A 19,665-nucleotide genomic window follows, 5' to 3' on the forward strand; every position below is an offset into this window, starting at 1 on the left:
TAATACAATGTTATTCACATGAACAGCAACAGCTGTTTGTTATCGATAGCTCCTACTGCACGTGTCGCAGTGTTTATTTATTTGTTTTTCCTTAGCAGAAAGAATAATTACATTTTTATTAAGCAAACTAAAGAAATAAAATAAAGCAGAATGGCTAGACGACCAGAGCACTCAGCGCCACCAGAGATTGTAAGTAAAAATAACAAAAGAAAATAATTTGCTATATAATTGGTCTACCTACAGTTTTACAACGACGACGAAGCAAAGAAATATTCATCAAAGTAAGTTTATATGAGTGTAATGATAAGATTGCTATTTATTTGTATTTCATATGCTTGTAGCTCGCGCATCATAGAAATTCAAGTGGAAATGGCAGAGCGTGCGCTTGAGCTGCTTGCGCTGCCTGAAGATGATGAAACGCGTCTTATATTGGACATCGGCTGTGGCTCGGGACTCTCAGGCAGTGTGCTAGAGGACAGCGATCACATGTGGATTGGTGTTGACATATCCAAGTCTATGTTGGATATAGCAGTAGAGCGTGAGGTTGCCGGCGATGTGATCCTGGGCGATATGGGCGAGGGCATGCCTTTCAAACCGGGCACCTTTGATGGCGCAATATCAATCTCAGCACTGCAATGGCTTTGTAATGCGGACAAATCCTATCACAATCCGCACAAGCGTTTGCTCAAGTTCTTTAGCACATTGTTCTCCAGCCTAACACGCACGGCACGTGCTGTCTTTCAGTTTTATCCAGAGAATTCAGATCAAATCGAAATGGTCACTGCACAGGCTATGAAGGCGGGTTTTTATGGCGGCTTAGTTGTAGACTATCCCAATTCAGCCAAAGCCAAGAAATATTATTTGGTGCTAATGACAGGCGGAGCTTCAGAATTACCGAAGGCTCTGGGTAAGTTGTCTTCTTTCATGGTGCTGTATACAGATCGAAAATCAATGTTGGATTTTGTAGGTACTCCGGAGGAAGAGCGTCGTATCAACTACATAAAAAAACGTGATGCGTGTCGCGAAGCTCGTGGCAAGGCTCCAAAGAAATCACGGGATTGGATATTAGCCAAGAAGGAGCGCAGACGTCGTCAGGGCTTGGATACACGTCCAGATACTAAATATACGGCACGAAAACGTAGTGGACGTTTTTGAGATGTACATATGTAAATATACAGATTTATTTACAATTTTCCTATTTTTTGAACAATTAGGCTTAACTTAGTTATGTTTAAGAGAACTAGAAAGCGTTAGCCATCGCTTTTTGACTTTGTCTGCTCCTCCAGGCTTATTCTGTGACGCTCTTCCGCTTTGTGTTTGGGCGTATCATATGAGGTCTCAGCAACAAATATGAGGTACATGGCAACGCTTGCAAAGATGAAGGCAAATATGACAAGGTCGTTTTGCCCTGAAACTATATTAATTTCCTTTTGTCGACGCAGACGATCATATTTTTGCTGCGCAGCCTGCCGCCGATCAAAGTTTTTGCCATAATGTGAACGACTCCATTCATCGAAATTGTATATGGGCGTGCGTCCGTCTGAGTCGGCAACCTTAGACTTTTTGAACCGCGACTTGTAGAACTTAGTCTCTGCATCATCCTCCACATCTGGCTCAATATCGGGTATATCCTGTGCGTACTGCGCTCCAGCCGTATGTACAATGCCCTTATCGTAGAGGCGGCGCAGTCGATAATTGCCTAACACTTCGTATGCCTGATTTATTTCACGAAACTTTTTCACAGCACTTTCGCTACCCTCATTGCGATCCGGATGGTAGATCATAGAGAGCTTGTAATATGCTGCTTTGATTTCGTTCTGAGTGGAGCGCTTGTTTATGCCTAAGACATCGTAATGGGTAAGCTGCCTTTGCACTTGTGTGTTGTGCAAATAGCGTGATAAATGGCGCCACAACAGTTGGCCATGTTGAAACATGGCTTAGCTTCTTGTTGACTGTTCAGTTTTGTTGTATATTACTCTTATATGCGTTCTATGTTATATCACATTATTTTTTAAACAAACGCACAGCTGATGTCTATCACTTATCGATTGCCGAAGCAAAGCTGTTTGTGGCGGACGTCTGATAGACGATATCTTGTGTTATTGAAAACTGTTGCTGCTGCAACTATTTTGGTTTTTCTTTTTGAACATTGTTTATATATAGAACGTGCAGCACTTGCTCGAAATTTTCAATACATCGTGTTTCTCGTGCTCGTGCTTGAAACGCTTTGTCTCTGTGTGCGTGATCGAGAAGTTTCTGCAGAAGGAAAATTTGGCCAAACGGCAGTATAAAAGCGCATAACATACAAGATCGTGAGTCAGACATATTTTAATTGTAACAAAAAGATCACTTTAAGCATAAATAATAGTTTTTTATACAGAAAATTGTGTAATCATGACAACAGACGATGCCGCCGCTGCTGCTATAAGCCATAAGGACAAGGGAAATGAAGCATTTAAGGCGGGTAAATGGTCCGAGGCTGTAAAGGAATATAGCGCTGCCATTAAAATTGGCGGCAAGCATAAGGAACTGCCCGTGTTTTATAAAAATCGTGCTGCAGCCTATTTGAAATTAGAGCAATACTCGGAAGCTGTAGAGGACTGCATAGAATCTTTGCGACTGGCGCCTAATGACCCGAAGGCATTGTTTCGACGAGCACAAGCTTATGAGGCGTTAAGCAAACCTGAAGAAGCTTACAAGGATGCTACTGCGCTGTTCAAGGCAGATCCCAGTAATAAATCTGTGCAGCCCATGCTTCAGCGCTTGCATCTTATCGTGCAAGAAAATGCAGCACGCAATGCCAAGACTTCTACAAAAGTCAAGCAAATGATGGAGTTAGCTTTTGATTTTGGTGCACCCATTGATAAGCGTCGTTCGGCAGCCAACAATTTGGTGGTACTCTCTAAGGAATCCACAGGTGCTGAGCTGTTGTTTAAGGAGCAGTGTGTGCCTAAGATTTCTGGGCTTGCCAAAGTCGAAAAGGATGCCGAAATCTATGTAAACATGGTACGTGTGGTAGCGGGACTATGCGATAACAACGTGGAGCGTACGAAGGCCATTCTCACCGAACTGGGCATACCCTGGTTTATGCGTGTGTTGGATCAAAAGCACGAAGATTGCGTCAGCACAGCGCAGTTTTGCCTGCAAGCTATAATAAACTCGTTGTCGGGATTGAAAAACAAACCAGATGCCAAACCTAACAAGGAACTCTGCGAGCGCAATAAGAGAGAGATCGATACGCTTTTAACCTGCCTGGTTTATAGCATAACGGATCGCACTATTTCTGGCAAGGCACGTGATGCCATTATTGAGCTGCTTACGAGAAATGTACATTACTCAACGCTCGATTGGGCTGAGCGTTTGGTTGAGATACGCGGCCTGTGCCGCTTACTGGAGGTCTGCTCCGAGCTGCAGGACTACAAGTATGAAAGTGCCATGAACATTACAGCCTCCTCCGGCACCATTGCCTCGGTCTGCTTGGCACGCATTTATGAAAACATGTACTATGATGAGGCGAGATTACGTTTTACGGATCAGATTGATGAGTTTGTGAAGGACAAGCTACTCTCTCCCGATATGGAGTCCAAAGTGCGCGTAGCTGTGGCCATAACAGCACTGCTCAATGGTCCACTCGATGTGGGTAATCAAATTGTGGCCAGAGAAGGTGACTATAGACATTAATAAGGCAAACTAAGTGTTTACTGAAATATATTTATTAGGTATACTGCAAATGATATTGGCCATGGCCACCACAGACGACTTGTTGCAGCAGCGTGTTGCATGCGAGTGTCTAATAGCGGCCTCCTCCAAAAAAGATAAGGCCAAGGCACTTTGCGAGCAGGGCGTGCAAATACTCAAGCAGCTGTATCACTCTAAAGATGATGCCATACGCGTGCGCGCTTTGGTGGGCTTATGCAAGCTGGGCAGCTATGGTGGTCAAGATGCAGCGATCAGACCATTTGGCGATGGCGCTGCCTTAAAGCTTGCCGAGGCTTGCAGACGCTTTCTTATAAAGCCTGGCAAGGACAAGGACATACGTCGCTGGGCTGCTGATGGGTTAGCTTATCTAACTTTGGATGCCGAGTGCAAGGAAAAACTAATTGAGGACAAGGCCAGCATACATGCATTAATGGACTTGGCACGCGCTGGCGATCAGTCGTGTTTATACGGTGTCGTCACTACTTTTGTGAATCTATGCAATGCCTATGAAAAGCAGGAGCTAGTGCCCGAAATGGTAGAGCTGGCCAAATTCGCCAAGCATCATATACCCGAAGAGCATGAGCTTGACGATCCGGATTTTGTTAACAAACGTGTCACTGTGTTGGCCAATGAGGGCATAACCACGGCGCTTTGTGCGTTAGCCAAAACGGAGAGTCACAATAGCCAGGAGTTGATAGCGCGCGTATTAAACGCTGTTTGTGGTTTGCAGGAGCTGCGCGGAAAGGTAGTGCAGGATGGTGGTGTTAAGGCTTTGCTGCGTCTAGCACTTGAAGGCACTGAAAAGGGCAAGCGTCATGCTAGTCAAGCTTTGGCGCGCATTGGTATTACTATCAACCCAGAGGTGGCATTCTCTGGACAACGCTCACTGGATGTCATTCGACCACTCTTGAATTTGCTTTTGCAAGACTGCACGGCTTTGGAGAACTTTGAGTCCCTCATGGCATTGACCAACTTGGCCAGCATGAATGAGAATGTGCGTCAGCGCATTATCAAGGAACAAGGTGTATCCAAAATTGAATTCTATCTTATGGAGGATCATTTGTATTTAACACGAGCAGCTGCGCAATGTCTTTGCAATCTGGTCATGTCACCGGATGTCGTCAAAATGTTTGAGGGTGAAAACGATCGTCTTAAATTTATAGCCTTGCTATGCGAGGATGAGGATGAAGAAACGGCCATGGCCTGCGCTGGCGCCCTAGCCATGTTAACCTCTGTTTCTGCCAAATGCTGTGCCAAAGTCTTAGACATTGCCAGCTGGTTAACTGTACTACACACGCTAATAGCAAATCCTAGTCCATCGGTACAGCATCGCGGCATTGTTGTCATACTTAACATGATCAATGCTGGCACGGAGATTGCCCAAAAGCTATTTGCTACAGACATAATGGAGCTGCTAAGTGGCCTCAGTCAGTTGCCTGATGATGATCGCGCCAAGGCGCGTGAAGTGGCGCTACAATGCCTAGCTTCAGCTGAGAAACATCGCATTATTGAAAGATCAGATGATGCAGAGATACCTGATGTATTTGCCGAAAGCGCCAAGATTACCGAAATTGTGGACGATTAAGTAAGTTTGCTTAGAGCGCTGTCTTTTTATATTTATTTAGGTCTCAACTACGTATCTTTATATGCAATATGTTTTTGAACAACGCGTCTTGGACCAACAATCTTATTTATTTCTATCAAGTTTTTTTTACTTAAGCAAATTGTTTCAACAATTAATAACGAATCAATAATAAAATTTATTACTTTCAATTTAATTTCCTACAAATTACAGAATATTCCAACTATAATTTAAAAACTTCAAAACCAACTTGAATATGTTTGCCCCTTGCTAAATCTTTAACATTTCAAATTGTGGCATCAAAACCAACCACAAATTCGTCAACGAGTCTAACTTCTGCCTTTTTTGGCCATTGTTTGTTGTTGCTGCTTTTGTAAGTGATTTAATTTCGCATAACTCCCGCTACTCTGATGGCCATAACTCAACTTTGTACCCCAAAGTGCTCATGTAGCTTTAGTTGCATTTAAGGACTTAACGCGCATTTCATGCATTTGTTAATAGAAATATCATAGTACAGCAATTATCCAAGTTGAGCTCAAAATGAATTCTGTGCGCTGTGTGATATATTTTTTCCCACAACGCTGCAACTGCTGGTTGCGTTATAGACATACCAACACTTAAGCTGCTGACATTAGCCAGCGCTTTGGCTTTGGCTTTGGCTTTAGTGTAAGAAGTTCTAATGCAGAAATAATTGCACTGTACATTGTACGAGAAGCTTCAGCGCTTGGCATGCCAGTAGCTCCACTCAACTCAACTTGTCTGGTTCTTCTTTTCAAATTGCTCAATTTCAATGAAATATGATTAAATAAATTAATGTAGCGTTAATTCATTTTGCTTTTCAAAAGAAAATAACTGTACTGCTGCCATCTTGCAGTTGTGGCAAATCTCACAAATTCATAATTGTTAAATCAACTTGGACTTAACGGCAGCTAAGGCTCATAATATATATAGTGTAAGCTATAGAGCTATAGCCAAGTTAAGTGCATCGTGTTTAGCAGACATGCGACGTTCCACACTAACCCAATTGGGCGTTGGGCTCAGGCGCCTTTTGTCTGCTGACTTTAACTTGAGTGACAACTGATGGGGACCGCCTTGGTTCCATAAGCATGTCGCGCGTACAATGCAAATGAAAGTGCAGTGGCTGTGCCAACGTTCACAAAGCTTTCAATAACAGTAAACTATCAGTTTCTTAGGCCTAACCCATTTTAGTGTATGAGCTCTACTTAATTTGATTGGCTGCTGTTTATGTCTTTTGCCTATACATAAATATAAATGAAATCTTGACATATTTCTAAAACAAGTTAGCTAGGGGATTAGTTCTTTAGAGCTCAACAGTCTTTATCTAACAGTTGTTACGCTTTTTTACATCAATTGGGTCCTATCGATGGCTAACAAACCACTTGCACTTTCAGCATGAAGCTTGCAAGAAAAAAAACGATTATTCTACTCGAACAACTTTCATCTTTTGCATTGCACTTTCGTCCAATCGGTCAGTTAGCCGGCGGGCTAGCTATGGATGCAAGCGAACTAAGCTTTGTAATTTGCATATTTTCCGCATGCACAGTCGTCGATGGGGTAAAGGGGAATGAGAGAGGGGAAGCGGTTTATATTAAACAAAATATTGACATGAAAATCGGCTTTCGATTTTCATTCGAATGCTGCTGCGACAAATTGTGCGTTGCCGCTACACAAAACGAGATTAAATGGAAAGTGAAGTTGCGCATGCGTCAAAAGCTGCAATCAAGCTTACAACTTGCATCGGGCTACGTCGAGAGTGGTGCACTGTCTCAGTTTGTCTGGCGTAATTAGGACAAAGTGTCTAATGTAGAGTTGACCAAGCCAAAAAGCAAATGCAACTTGTAGTCGCTACTCGGTTTCGTTTTTGGCTTTACGCATTTAATGATCATTGCTAGCAATTGGCCAGTTTATGGCTGGCTATAGTGGCCTTAAGTCGTTGAAACTCATGCCACATGCGGTGCACGCAACTTTTACTCAAGGTGGAAAGTTCTACTGTCAACGCTTTGATTTAATTAGCGCAACAGATGCGAGGCATTTTCAATTTGATTTTTGGTTGATCTGTTCAATCAGTTTGGCTATTGAGCGGGAAAGTGCTCACAGTCAATTGAAACTGAAAGTTAAGCCTTAGAGATGAGCTTAATTAAGCATTTGTAATTGCAAATCAGCTTTGAATCATTTTCGTTTTCTTGTTTTAGATATTGGTATCCAATTGATTGACTTTGTTGTGGCTTGCTAGCTAGCGAAAGTGTTGCGCTGAGAAGATTTTTTCTCTCAGAAATTACCTTTCATAATAGGCTTACTTAAGACTTGTGCATAAGTAAAGCTAAAGAGAAACGTTTTGCGTGGCAAATGACAGTTGATTTGATATCTAAATTAATCGTATTACTTAACACTGACACACTCTTACCATAACATTTACTGGCAATCCTGGTTAGCATTTTAAATTTTAAAAGCCAAGCCTTAGGAACATATATTGCATATATAAGCATACGCAAAGATTATAAATTTGTGTGGAGGTTTTTCATGATTACTGCCATCAAGCTTATCCCATGATAAACATTTTTTTTTAGTTTTTGTTACAAAACTTTTCACTTAAGTTTTCCCTTGCGAAAATATGCAAGTAGAAAGTTAGAAAAATAAAAAAATGAGGTGCAGAAATATTGCAAGCTCAGCGCAACGCTTTTCCTTAGCCTTAATGAGCGCCTTTGGCCTGGGATGCTGTGCTGTGTGGTCAGCGCGTCAATGGCCTAAATCGCTTGACAAATGGCGAAACTAGCAATTGGGCTATAAACATGGGGCAGGCTCTTAGAGTGGGTCTGCTAGTGCCATAATTATGGTCGCACTTTTGATCGGCTGCTTCCTCCGGAGAAGGCATTCAAATGGAAGCGCAATCTATTCAATTATTGCTTATCATTGGCAGTCGTCGATGGGCAGACAAATGTCATTAGCCAGCCGTATGTGTGTGTGTTTTGGAAGGGCTACAATGATGCGGCACACATGCAACATTGTAGAACTAATGGCTACATTGGCACTTGTGTTATGGCACGTTGGCATGCCGGCTATCTTAACAGCCTTAGCGCTAGCAATAGTTGATATAAATTTAAAATTCGTGCACTTCAATTTCAACGATACCTGGACTTTGCTATTAGCTCTGCCTGCTATTGTTGCATGCACGCTGGTATTGCTACATTTTTGGCTTGCAACTGCAACCAGTTGGCAGCAGTTTGATTAATTGTCTTGCCCCAAACGTTTTACAAATTGCAAGGATGTAGTTCCGTCGTCAAATTGTTGGCGATCGTGTAAGTTTTATTAAATCAAGCGAAAGCTACTTAATTTGAATATTTTTTGAGATTGCTTTACTGTCTGCCAATAGCCAATAGCAACAGCTGCAAATTTTAATTATATTCCTAAGGTTTAAACTTGAACGCAATTTATAGCTGTTACGCTCATTAGAAGCAAGTTAAAAAAATGTTTGTTGGGCCCGAGCCTTTATGACGCAGTTGGCAGCCAACGTTAAGAGCGCAACACATTGCACACACACACTCTGCTCATTATAATGGGCGGCACTTTATTTAAATGTACGCATGGCACATCATTAACAAGCAAACGTCCCACAACAAGAATGCAGGATGCGTCTCTATTAGCCAAACGACCGCACGCACTGAGAGACAAGCAGTGCAGCAACAACAATAACAAAGCGACAACAACAAAAGCCAAAGCGATTTCATAATATCTCAATTGAGGCTTGGATCGCGTGGCCATTCGCCCATTGGGCACATTAAACTATGGGCCAAACAATGTACAGTGGGGCGTGAGTAGTAAAACAATTTCGAAATGCAACTGTTCACTTTTTATTAACGAAACTAAAAATACAGTTTTAGTTTTCCCCATGGGCTAAAAATTTCTACAAAAACAAATTTATTCACTTTGTTCTCACTCGCGTGCCCACTGTGCATTGCTTGGCGACTTAATTGGTTTCTTAGAACTGACAGCTTTTGCTGCTCTGGCTTTGTCTACACTGCACACTGTTCCCTATGTACGTTTGCCTATTACGCGCTCGCGATCTGTTGGATTGCTGCAGTCCGTTCTTATATGCCCGCTAATTAAGGTCGTCAGCGGCGGGCCTGCGCTTTTATGCGTTTGCAAATTACCCAGCAAAAGCAGCTGAAGAGTGCACTATCCCTTGGTAATTGCGTGCAATGCCTGCTGGGGGCTTTGCACAGTGACTGCTAAACTGTGATTGCCGTTGAGACCTGTCGCCAATGGGCTTGTTTTCATTTTCATTGGCAATACACAATTTGAAATCTGACTTGGCTTATCGCTATTAGCAATAATTCTTTAAAGTCCCCCAACTTGCCGCAATTAGCGTTTGACCAAGTTTGATTTGAGAACAAGCGAATTTGAGTGAAAAACGTATTTTGTTAGCTTTATAGCAACTTAGTGGGCAATTAAACGCCCATTAGTGAGCCATCTTGCAACTCAATCAATCAAAGCGTGCCACGTCAATCCATCGATCGACCAACTAAAGCTTAACTGTTGAACGCATCAACGCTTCCGCTCATCCTTGACACAAATTAATTTACAAAAAAATATTTATGCGTAATTATGACAGCCAATGGATATCAAAGTCGAAATTAAATGCCAAAGTGATTTATTATATCGCAAACAAAACAAATAAAATTGTTTTATTAGTGCGCCAACAAATAAAAAAAAAAACTGCCCACAACGGCTTGTTTATTACTACAAATCATTTGCAATTATTTCTTATTGTCTTTTTCACAAACTTTCAAACGCAATTTCGGCGCACTTAAGCTGATTTATCAGTTCATGTCATATAGCCTTCGCCCACAAGCGAGATACACATGCACATTATACATTAACAACTCGGCTATATATGACAGATACATATTTACATATGAATCTCTATAAAGACCAGCGAGCAACTCCACATCTAATCAACTATCCAGCCACATATTGGTAGCACGACTTGTGTCAAAGAAAACTAAACAAAATGCAAATTGTTTCGTCTTAATTTTGCAGCTGCAGATTCCACAACCTAACCTCATGGCCATCATGTCATGCCGAAATTATTAGCACTTTGTTACCTTTTTCGACTGCCACGCCTCTTTCTTGTACGCATTAGCAATAATTTTTAATAGTATACGCACACACACACACACACACACACACACACATATAGCTTGTCTACGTGTAGGATTGTGGCATTCGCAAATGAGTGGAAAAAAGCGCACAGTGTACATTTTATATAGCTTGATCAAATCTCTATTGAGTTTTATGAATTTTGCAGTCTTGAGACTTGATCTACATGTTTTGTCTAACTAATCTCCACTGGTTAAATTAAATCCTCCGTCTGTTTCGTCTGTATAAGCCATTGCAACATATTTATACTTTATCATTCAAGAGACATAATTGCATATGCGGAAACGATCTTGTAGCTTTAACAGACGCATCAAAAATCTTGCGTAATTTTGTCGTTTGCTTCGAAGCTTTCTTTTACGAACGCTCAAGTGTTTGATGATCTCCTGTTGTTGCTGATGCTGATGCTGTTGCCGGTGCTGGAAGCATTTCATATGTTGACCATAAAATATTAGCAAACTCCTCGACTGACAATTGCTGACCGCTGTGAACTATGATCCCTACCTGCAGCAGACAGCAGGCTGGTTAAATCTGGCATCTTCACCGTATTGTCGACTTTCCATGCCACCACCACGCTTTTCACTTTCTTTTGCACGACAGGCAAACCTGCCACATGGCAGGCGCATTTTCGTGTCTAAGAGAAAAACTTAACACACAAACAACAAAAAGAAGAAGAAAAAATATGTAGGAAAAGCCTCAGAAATAAATGCAAATTGCCAGCGTGTGTCGCGACTTCCTTGCAGCATCACGTAATTAACATTAATGTCTGTCTTTTGTTGTTGTTGTTGTTGTTGTTGTTGGTGCTGCTGCTGGTGAAATTGTACGTAATGAGGAAATAAATGTGGCCAAATGCGTTGGCGGTGGCGTCCGACCGACAGACGGCTGATAAGCCGCAAAACGCAAGCGTTGCATTGGCAGTGGCAGTAGCAGATGTCATTGCACCCACTGCACTTGCGGTTGCACTCATGCAACCTGAAGCTTATCGCTCTTGTATCGTTAGGGTGATAGTAAGTTTGTGTCTTGAGTCTTTTGTTTTAGGCTGAGTGAAAGCGTTTGAGATATTCTTGATCTTAGTTTTACAATTTGGACTCTTACTTGCATTTATATATCAAAATTGGGCAAGTTTGTGTCCTAAGTCTTTTGTTTTAGGGTGAATAAAAGTTATAAAATGTCAATCGCTCAGGTCTCATTTAGCAACTTGACAAGCGCATGTGAGGAGCTACAGCGAACTTGTTCCCATAATATGTGAAGACAAGATGTAGATTAGCAGTATAATTTACACTCAGACACTAAATGCGCACTAATTACAGCTAATCTAGATTTACAGTAATATAATTTTTAGCTTGCATAAATATGTTATACATCATAATTGCTTGAAGCTACTTTTTGAATGCATATCAATTGCATACAAAAACATTTATTTAAGTGCGGACGCACATAAAGAAGAAACAATAACACGCCACTATAGTTTCATGTACATGGGCTTCGAGTTTTGTTGGATAATTTGTTTGGCTTTCTTGGAAGGTTGCATCAACGAGTTTAATGCACCAGCCAATGGGTTCATTGTCTAAGTCTATGTTGTCTAAGCTGTCTGAAAGGGAATTCAGCGCAAGTGTAAGTGCAAAAGTAAAGCAAACTAAAATTGACTAGTATGTGTGTGTGTGTGTGTGTGTGCAACACAGCACTTGGCTTGCTTGCAACAATTATGCAGCAAAATCCACTCGAGGCGTTGCCCAAACTGCCTCTGCCAAGTGATTCTAATGATGCTTCTAATGATATAGTCAAAAGCAAAAAGCTACTGTGGCCACAGTCTCAGCGCCATTTGTCAGCTAAACTCAAGCTGCAATGCCAATGTCTTGTATGTGCTTAAGCTTAACCTCAGAGTGGTGCACCTAGTTCTTGCCTAATTTAAAGTTCTTTGAGAAAATACGAAAAATAAAAAAATCAGTACCAGTATCCAAGTTTGCTTCTTAATTTAAATTATAATATTTTCTAAACAGTGATATAAATTTAATCGCTATGCGCTTAGACGTCAGTACCGCTTAAGGGTTAAATAAATGTTCTAACTGCAGGTCTAAGCGCTGCATTTACTGCTGCATCCACAGTCAAATGCCTTGGCAACGTCAGTTGTTGTTTTTTTCCGCTTTGATTTTGCGTTAATCTTGGCTTGCACCTGCCTTGATGCCTGCTGCCTTCCTACCTATGTATATGTATACGTATGTACACTCCTGTCTTTTGCCATCTAGTCGATGCCGTTGTTCAATTTTGCGTGCCGTTGCCGCCTCTGTTATTTTAACAATCTGCCATTTAAGCGTAAAAAATGTTGCCTCGTTTCATGCCGCAGTAGAAGCAGCGTTTTGGGTCTATTTGGCAGTTTGGCAATCATGGCCAGGCGCTTAGAGCTTTTAACCACTTTTGCGCATTGCGTTCTGTCTTCTGTTTTCTTGTGTGTGTGTGTGTGTGTGTGTGCATTTGCTTTGATTTTCTTTTGACTTGCGAGTTGGTTGGTCTTAACTGGGCGGCGGCAGCAATGTATTTGTCTTTGGAACCATTTTGGGACTAGCCATGTAGCAATGTAGCGCCTAAAAATTAAAAAAAAATAGCTATGTGGATTAGTCAATAGTTTTAACTAAGCTAAGCTGGCAAAAAGTATTAGTTTTTTAACAATTCTTTAATTTATACAAATATATAATAGGACTGAATGCGTTTGCCGCCCAATTAAGCTTCTAAGCCAGCGGCAAGGTTGTTGCTTTCAGAATCTATATAGCCATTTTATATTTTATCACTGCTGTCTTTACATATATATTTGCACATCTGGCAGCAATCAGCAGCTAGTTAACAGTAGCAATTGCGTAAATGATGTTCTAATACCAGCAACAATTACAATAGCAAGCAGCCCATAGATAAAACGGTAATGATGATGCTACCAAGATGAGTTTTTGACACAGTGGCTAAGAATCTGGAATCCTTGCAACAAATATACAAGTACTTTGTATGTTGGCTAAGTCGCAAGCACTGTGCAACTCTCGCTTGCTGTCTGTGGGGTTGGGGGCAATGCCGCTTACGGCATTCACGCCTTGTTGCTGCTGCTGTTGTTGCTGTTGTTGTTGTTGTCGTTGGCCTGATCGTGTAGCTGTTATCGTTGTCGCAACCAATGCACTGCAAACGGGCAGAACATGCTACGCGGTTGTCTACGTAAGCTAACAATTTCATGCATGTTGCTGCCGTTGCTTACAGCAGCAGCAGCAGCAACAACCGTTTTACGCATGCGTGTGCCACAGTACTAAAGCAAGCGACTCAGCTTCTGCGTCTGCAGCCTGTTGCACCTGTTGCCTGCATGAGTATATGTTTTAATTGTGGAAATTATGTGACATTTGTTGTTGCCACCGCTATCGTCTGTCATAACTAGTAAAGTTGTAATTAAACTGGTGCTGCCACTGTCACATGCCCACCGTATGCTGGAGCATCAACTCCTCCACTCCACATCCACATACGCAGTTGCTGCCTCGTGGCGTTTGTTGCCGCCCATGTCTAAGACACTCGCCCCTGTGGGCTTTACGCTTGCTGTAAACATTTTACGGTTGCCTATTGCCTGCAATTGATGCTTGGTTGCCAGTGTAAGGCTGCCTGCTCATCGGTCCAAGAATGAATAAAAAAATCAAGTACGCAGTAGTTCTGTAAACAGGCTAAACATATATACACATGGTAGTTAAACTTGAACAAACAGCACAATAGTAATAAAAAATAATAATACAACAAGACTTCGTTGTTTCATAGAATGCACTTAAATATGCCAATCAACAAAAAGAACTTTGATTGTCAAAAATATATGCAATATTGTTATTCCTTATGCGTAGTAAACCTCCTAATTCAAAATTATCTTGCTTGTTAACAATGTATACTGCAACTTTAAAAGTGGCTAACTCTCTAGATTTTATTTATTTATCACCACTTTTCATGCTCTTGCTTCTGCAGTTGTTGTAGTTTTTGTACTCTACACTCATTAACAGTCTCAAATCTTGAACCCACATAAACTTGAGCCACTAACTGCGAACATTACAACAAATCATAAAACTAACGCTGCTTCATTGTATAGCTTATCCATTTTTCTAAGTTTTGGCTGCAATACGCGTGAATTGAATTTTATGAGGTGTTGGTATTTTGGTATTGTTGCGTTGGCTATATATAACGGTGCCACTCAGGCTTAGCCATCCACCCACAAACATATTATCTACTTAGTTAGCGATCCAATTCCGACAAAGCCCCAACTTTAAGTGCAGTTAGGTCATCATCAGTTTATATAGCTTAGTTATACTATATATATTAAAATCAAAATACCGGCACGTAATCCCATAACAAGCAACAGCTATGAAATACAATTAAGCTCAACATTTTTTATTAAGCTCAAACTATAAAATGTATATTATTAAACTGCAGTTACCGGCCACAGCATCAACGAGTACTACGGCTACAGTTTGAGAGGCATGCCAAAGTCTTTTTATTTTCAAAACTCTTAGATCGTTAGCTTTATTAGATACACGTGCATAAAAGAAAAGCGAAAATGCTGCCGGCAGCAAATCCAATAATAACAATAACAACAACAGTAATAATTATGATTATCGTTATCGGAAGCTTGTAGAAACAAAAGCAAGAGCAGCTTAAAAGCGAAAGAGTTGCAGACCTTAACTTCAATACACTTCCATTTCTGTATTACTGGTAATATTGTCATTTTGTATTATTGTACATATTAGCTACGTTAACCCCTTTAAGACTCTCAATAAAAGCAACAGCTGTTGCTTTTTGGCCAAACTGCAAATTTCTCCATTGCAATGGGCAATGCATTGTCTTGGTCACTTTTTCTTTTCTTTCTTTTGTTTGGCGAAAACTGAAACCGTCAACTTCACGGCACCCGGAAATCAATTAAAGTTAGGGCATTCCACTTCAACACCGATTGCGCCTTGGCATCAAATTGCATTGGACGACTAGTATTGTCGTCGTTGTAGTTGCTCGCTCAGCGGCCACCTAACAAAGTAAAGAGAGCAACAACAACAGCAGCAGCCGCAGCTCCAAAATTTGTAAGCCAACTCTCTGGCTCATTCATGCACTCAATTCAACAATTGAAGCAGGTGCTGAAAGCTTGCTGAGCAACTGAGCGAGAGAGCTTTTAGCTCTTGTTTACTTTTGCGTGCCTGCGGCTTATTAGGCCGGTTGTTGTTGTTGTTGCTAGAGACTTGTTTTCATTGATGAAAATTATATGGTGGCAGTGAGCATATTGACGCTTGGGAGTAATAGAGAAAAAGAGCGCAACTTGCATACACTGGTGGCTAAATTTATGGACAGAGTGCACTCAATAAACCGATATTGTATTTCTGTAGACAATTTAATACCTAAAAGTAAAATTAATTCCTTTGCAATAAGCAACTGTTATAATTAATCTAAAGTTTTATAATTTGTTGAGCTTGGTAATTTGTCATTTTGTACTAAGAATTTGTCATTAAAATCTTGTGTAAGTAACTTTGCTTTTCAACGACGCTGCTTTAAGTTACCCTGTTTAACTGTTTATATTCCCAGGCGTGTTCCCGTTGCATACTTGAACGTTAAGAAATTTCGCGAATACCTTAGCAACAACAACAAGAACAACAACAACCACCACAAGGCAATCTTAGCGCTCACTCAACAGCTGTTTTCTGATGCTCTCGCTCTGTCGCCCTCTCACGCTCAGCAGCAACAGCAGGTGCAACCAGCAGTTCGTAACAAGTGCCGAACCGAAGCTTTCGTCTATCGCTGAGACAGTCAACAACAGTTTGAAGTGCGCTCACGAGTCAGTTTGAAAACGACTTTCGTGCAAAGCGGACGTATGACCGGTGACAACACTGAGCTTGTATTGAGACCAAAAATTTGTATATTTGATATCAACTTTGGCGCGACTCTCTCGCAGACAACAATCGAAGTGAAAAAAGGAAAACAGTAGAAAAACAATAACGAAAAGTTGCATGGAAAATTAAAAGAAAAAGTGGCGTGTGAAGCAACTGCAACTGCAATAAGTGCGGCAGCCTAGACTGCAGTGTGTGTAAGTGTATGAGAGTGTGTGTCTGTGTTTGTGTCGCCTATTTACCGTTGAAAAGTTTTGCGACTTTTTAAAAGTGTTGCCAAGTGTAACAGGCACAACAAAAAAAAAAAAAACAAAAAGCAAAACAACAACAACAGTTTCTACATAGATATCGTTACAAAGCTCAGGGAGTGGACATGTCTGCGTCGAAACTGGAGCAGCACTCAAAGCCCATACTGAGTCCAACACGATCCCTTGACGAAGGTTTCGAAAGTGATCCGGATCGTGTTTCAACTGATTCAGAGCATCAAACAAGTGCAACTGCGACCAGCAGCAGCAGCAATAGCAACAACAATGCCAGCAAGTTAGCGCTGCTGAGCTCAGCGGCAACTGGCGGTGCAAGTAGCAACAGCCCCAGCACCGGCAGTAGCGGTGGCAGCCTAACTGAGAAGCCCACAATACGAGCAACAGGCGTTGGACTAAGCCTAGCTGCACCACAGCTGCAACGTCGTGAATACCATAAGGATCCAACACAACAACAACAACAGCAGCAACCACAACAGCAGCAGCAACAACACCAGCACCAGCACCAACAGCAGCAGCGTCTACAATATCAGAAACAACGTCAACCTTTGGTGGCCAGCGCTGCCAATAGCATACACAATCACCGACTGACTAGCGTCGCAGTCAATCCTGCTGCAGGCTTCAGACGAGGACGGCGCTTGCACTTGACTCCGCCGGCGCGCGGCGCATTACGTTCACACTCTGTGGACGCCATTGGACGTCAACGACATGGCTATGATCCCAGCAGTCTAATACTCAAACATGATGGCAATGGAAATGTGAGCAGCTGCAGCAGCAGCAGCAGCAACGCTGCTAACAGTCGCATGCTTAACTACAAGAGTAGCGCGTCTAGCGTTACGGGCGCTGGTGCGGCTGCCGGACAAGCGGCATTGCTGGTGCAGCCCATTTCAAGTGCTACATTGGGCGATGTGGTTAGTGTAGTGGATGCTGGCGTTGGCTCCCCAGTGATCGCCTCGGCCACGCACAGTCTGTACACATTCTATCCGGCGGAGGGCAATCTGCAGGTGTGGCAAACGGAATGCGGCGATCTGACCTACAAATCGTCGAGGAATATGCATCAACTGCACAAGGCGCCAGTTTGTTGGACACAGTCCATACCCAGGCAAGCAAGACGGTGAGTAAGCCTAAGGCATATGCTATACGGTCAATAAGAACTTCTTCAATTTAAAAAAAAAGATTCGGATTATGGCAACATTCTGCATTTTCGTCAATGCTTTTGTTTTTCTCTTGACAGTTACATTTAATATTGCGCTAATAGGTTATTTGGTTAAATTGATTTTTGTTACAAAAATATCAACATCACCCATTTCAGCTCCTGTGCTCTTTCTCTCTTTCGTGCACGCTGCGCTACTAAAGTGAAAGTCTTTAAGAGTGCCACAGTTACTCGACTTTAGCTTTAGAGACTTACCAAACAGGCGCATGTGTCATTTTAACTTGGCCGTGGGGGCTGCAATTAAAATTCCTGCAAAGCTGTAACAGCCAACAGAAACAACAAGAGCAACCAGCGTTATGCATCGTGTTTAGCAGCCTTATAACAGCGCATATCATTTACGCTATTATTACCTTTATGTTTCGTCGTTTTTTTTATGCAGTACCTACACTTTGCTCATGGCACATGTGACCCCAAATTAAACGTAAAATTAAAACTTTGCAAAATTTCATGCACATAAAATTTGGTAATTTCTCAGGTTGTTTATTAGCCCATTTCAATCCGGCATGTTGCTTAGTTTGCTTTTGGGGTCAGTATAGTTTGAGGTGTGCGGCTACAATTCGAAATGTGTTTGATTTTTTTACTTAAACGCATTTTGTGTGCTAAAATGAAATAGCCAACGTTGCTTTTAGGGCAAATGCAAGTATAAGCCTCACACACAGAAAATTATACTTAAATTATGATTTTCCAAAATTAATGATATTCATCTATATGTTAATCAAAAGGTTAATTAAACGGTTTGACGAATGTTATATTGATATTGCTGACGCTGTTAAATAGTTATCAAACACAGCTTAGTTGCAAATCAAAACGAGTGATGCGCAAATATTTTACTTAAAAAGTAAAAGTTTGTTTCTCTTTGCATAAGCATCTGTCATGGTTGTAAACACTTTTGCTTTTCATACAACTGACATTAAAATGCTTGTATGTATAAATGGTCATGTCGTCTGTAGATGGGGCGTAGGCGTTATAGACACTTTGCAGACAACCAAGGCAAAAAAGTATTTGAAAGTGTGTTTGTTTTTTGCACATAATTGGCGGCTGCTAAAGCGTTTTGTCAATTGGGCGTGCGAAAGTAGAAATACAAATTTTGTACAGGATGCTGAAGAGGGGGAGGAGCTGATGTTATGTATTATAATTAGAGAAATTTTTTATTGAAATTAAATTATTTATAGATTTATATAAGCAATTGTTTGACGCTGCCATAAGTGTAGCTTACGCAATAAAAAATATTGAATCCGCCATCTCTAATTTTAGACCAGCTATGTAAAATGCACAAGCATTTCTGCAAATTGAATAAGGTAATCTATATGCCACCAGGGTAATGCATAGTTACCCTTGCATTCAGAGAGGCGAACACAAAACAGAAAGCCGCAAAACATGAAATGTAAAATTTCAATTGCAATTTTTACTGCACTGTCGAGTTTTCATGTTGGTGGCGCATGACCCAAGCGGGTGCACAGGTGTCGACACCGACACCAGCACCAACTGACGCCATGAGTCATGAGTCAAAGTTGCTGTGCCATATGTGCTTTTGTTTTCATTTTCGCATAATTACGAATGGTAAAAAAAACTGTTGATGGAAAATGTAACAAAAGTGTGTGTGACAGGTAACCCTAAACCACAGGCTATGTAGGGTTAATATGAGAATATTTCGTTTGTTTGTTGTATGCCTTTGTGCTGCATTTCCGTTTGGTACTTTGTCTTATTTTTGTTGAGTCTCCCACTGATGTCATTGACAAATCAATTATGAGTGGGGGAAGTTGGCAAACTTGCGAGTAACTAAAAGCGTTTAGTATAAGTGTTTTGGTAGTTTTTGTTTCACCAAAAAAGGCGTTAAGACACAAATAAATAATAAATGAGCTG

The 19,665-nt window shown here is 41.3% G+C and overlaps 4 protein-coding genes across 6 annotated transcripts in view; 3 read left to right on the forward strand and 1 right to left on the reverse strand.

The window, feature by feature from the left end:
• The first annotated feature begins 34 nt into the window (after positions 1-34).
• Positions 35-1,244, forward strand: LOC108602813 (probable 18S rRNA (guanine-N(7))-methyltransferase). The gene is made up of 4 exons (XM_017991044.2): positions 35-189; positions 244-281; positions 342-907; positions 968-1,244. Exons 1-4 carry the CDS (start codon positions 151-153, stop codon positions 1,153-1,155), a joined length of 831 nt encoding a protein of 276 aa, XP_017846533.1. The 5' UTR covers positions 35-150; the 3' UTR covers positions 1,156-1,244.
• LOC108602814 (dnaJ homolog subfamily C member 30, mitochondrial) lies at positions 1,155-2,014 on the reverse strand. Its single transcript, XM_017991045.2, has one exon. The coding sequence runs from the start codon at positions 1,932-1,934 to the stop codon at positions 1,251-1,253; it is 684 nt and encodes a 227-aa protein (XP_017846534.1). The 5' UTR covers positions 1,935-2,014; the 3' UTR covers positions 1,155-1,250.
• A 184-nt stretch (positions 2,015-2,198) lies between these two features.
• On the forward strand, positions 2,199-5,441 carry LOC108602807 (protein unc-45 homolog B). Of its 2 annotated transcripts, none has more exons than XM_017991035.2 (3): positions 2,199-2,312; positions 2,369-3,664; positions 3,720-5,441. In XM_017991035.2, the coding sequence occupies exons 2-3, from the start codon at positions 2,395-2,397 to the stop codon at positions 5,282-5,284; spliced, it is 2,835 nt and encodes a 944-aa protein (XP_017846524.1). In that variant the 5' UTR covers positions 2,199-2,312; positions 2,369-2,394; the 3' UTR covers positions 5,285-5,441. The 2 variants fall into 2 exon arrangements, with proteins under 2 accessions (XP_017846524.1, XP_017846525.1); XM_017991036.2 differs by having other exon boundaries at positions 2,381-3,664.
• A 10,647-nt stretch (positions 5,442-16,088) lies between these two features.
• The window catches only part of LOC108602810 (myb-like protein I), a 35,147-nt gene continuing 31,570 nt past the window's right edge, over positions 16,089-19,665 (forward strand). Inside the window, exon 1 of one of the 2 annotated variants that reach the window (XM_017991039.2) lies at positions 16,089-17,703. In XM_017991039.2, the coding sequence (XP_017846528.1) occupies positions 16,703-17,703 (1,001 nt within the window). In that variant the 5' untranslated portion in view covers positions 16,089-16,702. The remainder of the gene's footprint in view (positions 17,704-19,665) is intronic. The other variant, XM_017991038.2, reaches the window with a different exon arrangement.

Source organism: Drosophila busckii, chromosome 3R, assembly GCF_011750605.1.
Source record: "Drosophila busckii strain San Diego stock center, stock number 13000-0081.31 chromosome 3R, ASM1175060v1, whole genome shotgun sequence".
Classification (NCBI taxonomy): Eukaryota; Metazoa; Arthropoda; class Insecta; order Diptera; family Drosophilidae; genus Drosophila; species Drosophila busckii.

Bases quoted from the DNA above. Each gene is read 5' to 3' on its own strand.
- LOC108602807 (XM_017991035.2), top strand. From the start codon at position 2,395: ATGACAACAGACGATGCCGCCGCTGCTGCTATAAGCCATAAGGACAAG. The intron at 3,665-3,719 runs GTGACTATAGAC...TATATTTATTAG, and splicing joins TCAAATTGTGGCCAGAGAAG to GTATACTGCAAATGATATTG.
- LOC108602814 (XM_017991045.2), bottom strand. From the start codon at position 1,934: ATGTTTCAACATGGCCAACTGTTGTGGCGCCATTTATCACGCTATTTG.
- LOC108602813 (XM_017991044.2), top strand. From the start codon at position 151: ATGGCTAGACGACCAGAGCACTCAGCGCCACCAGAGATT. The intron at 190-243 runs GTAAGTAAAAAT...GTCTACCTACAG, and splicing joins ACTCAGCGCCACCAGAGATT to TTTTACAACGACGACGAAGC. The intron at 908-967 runs GTAAGTTGTCTT...TGGATTTTGTAG, and splicing joins AGAATTACCGAAGGCTCTGG to GTACTCCGGAGGAAGAGCGT.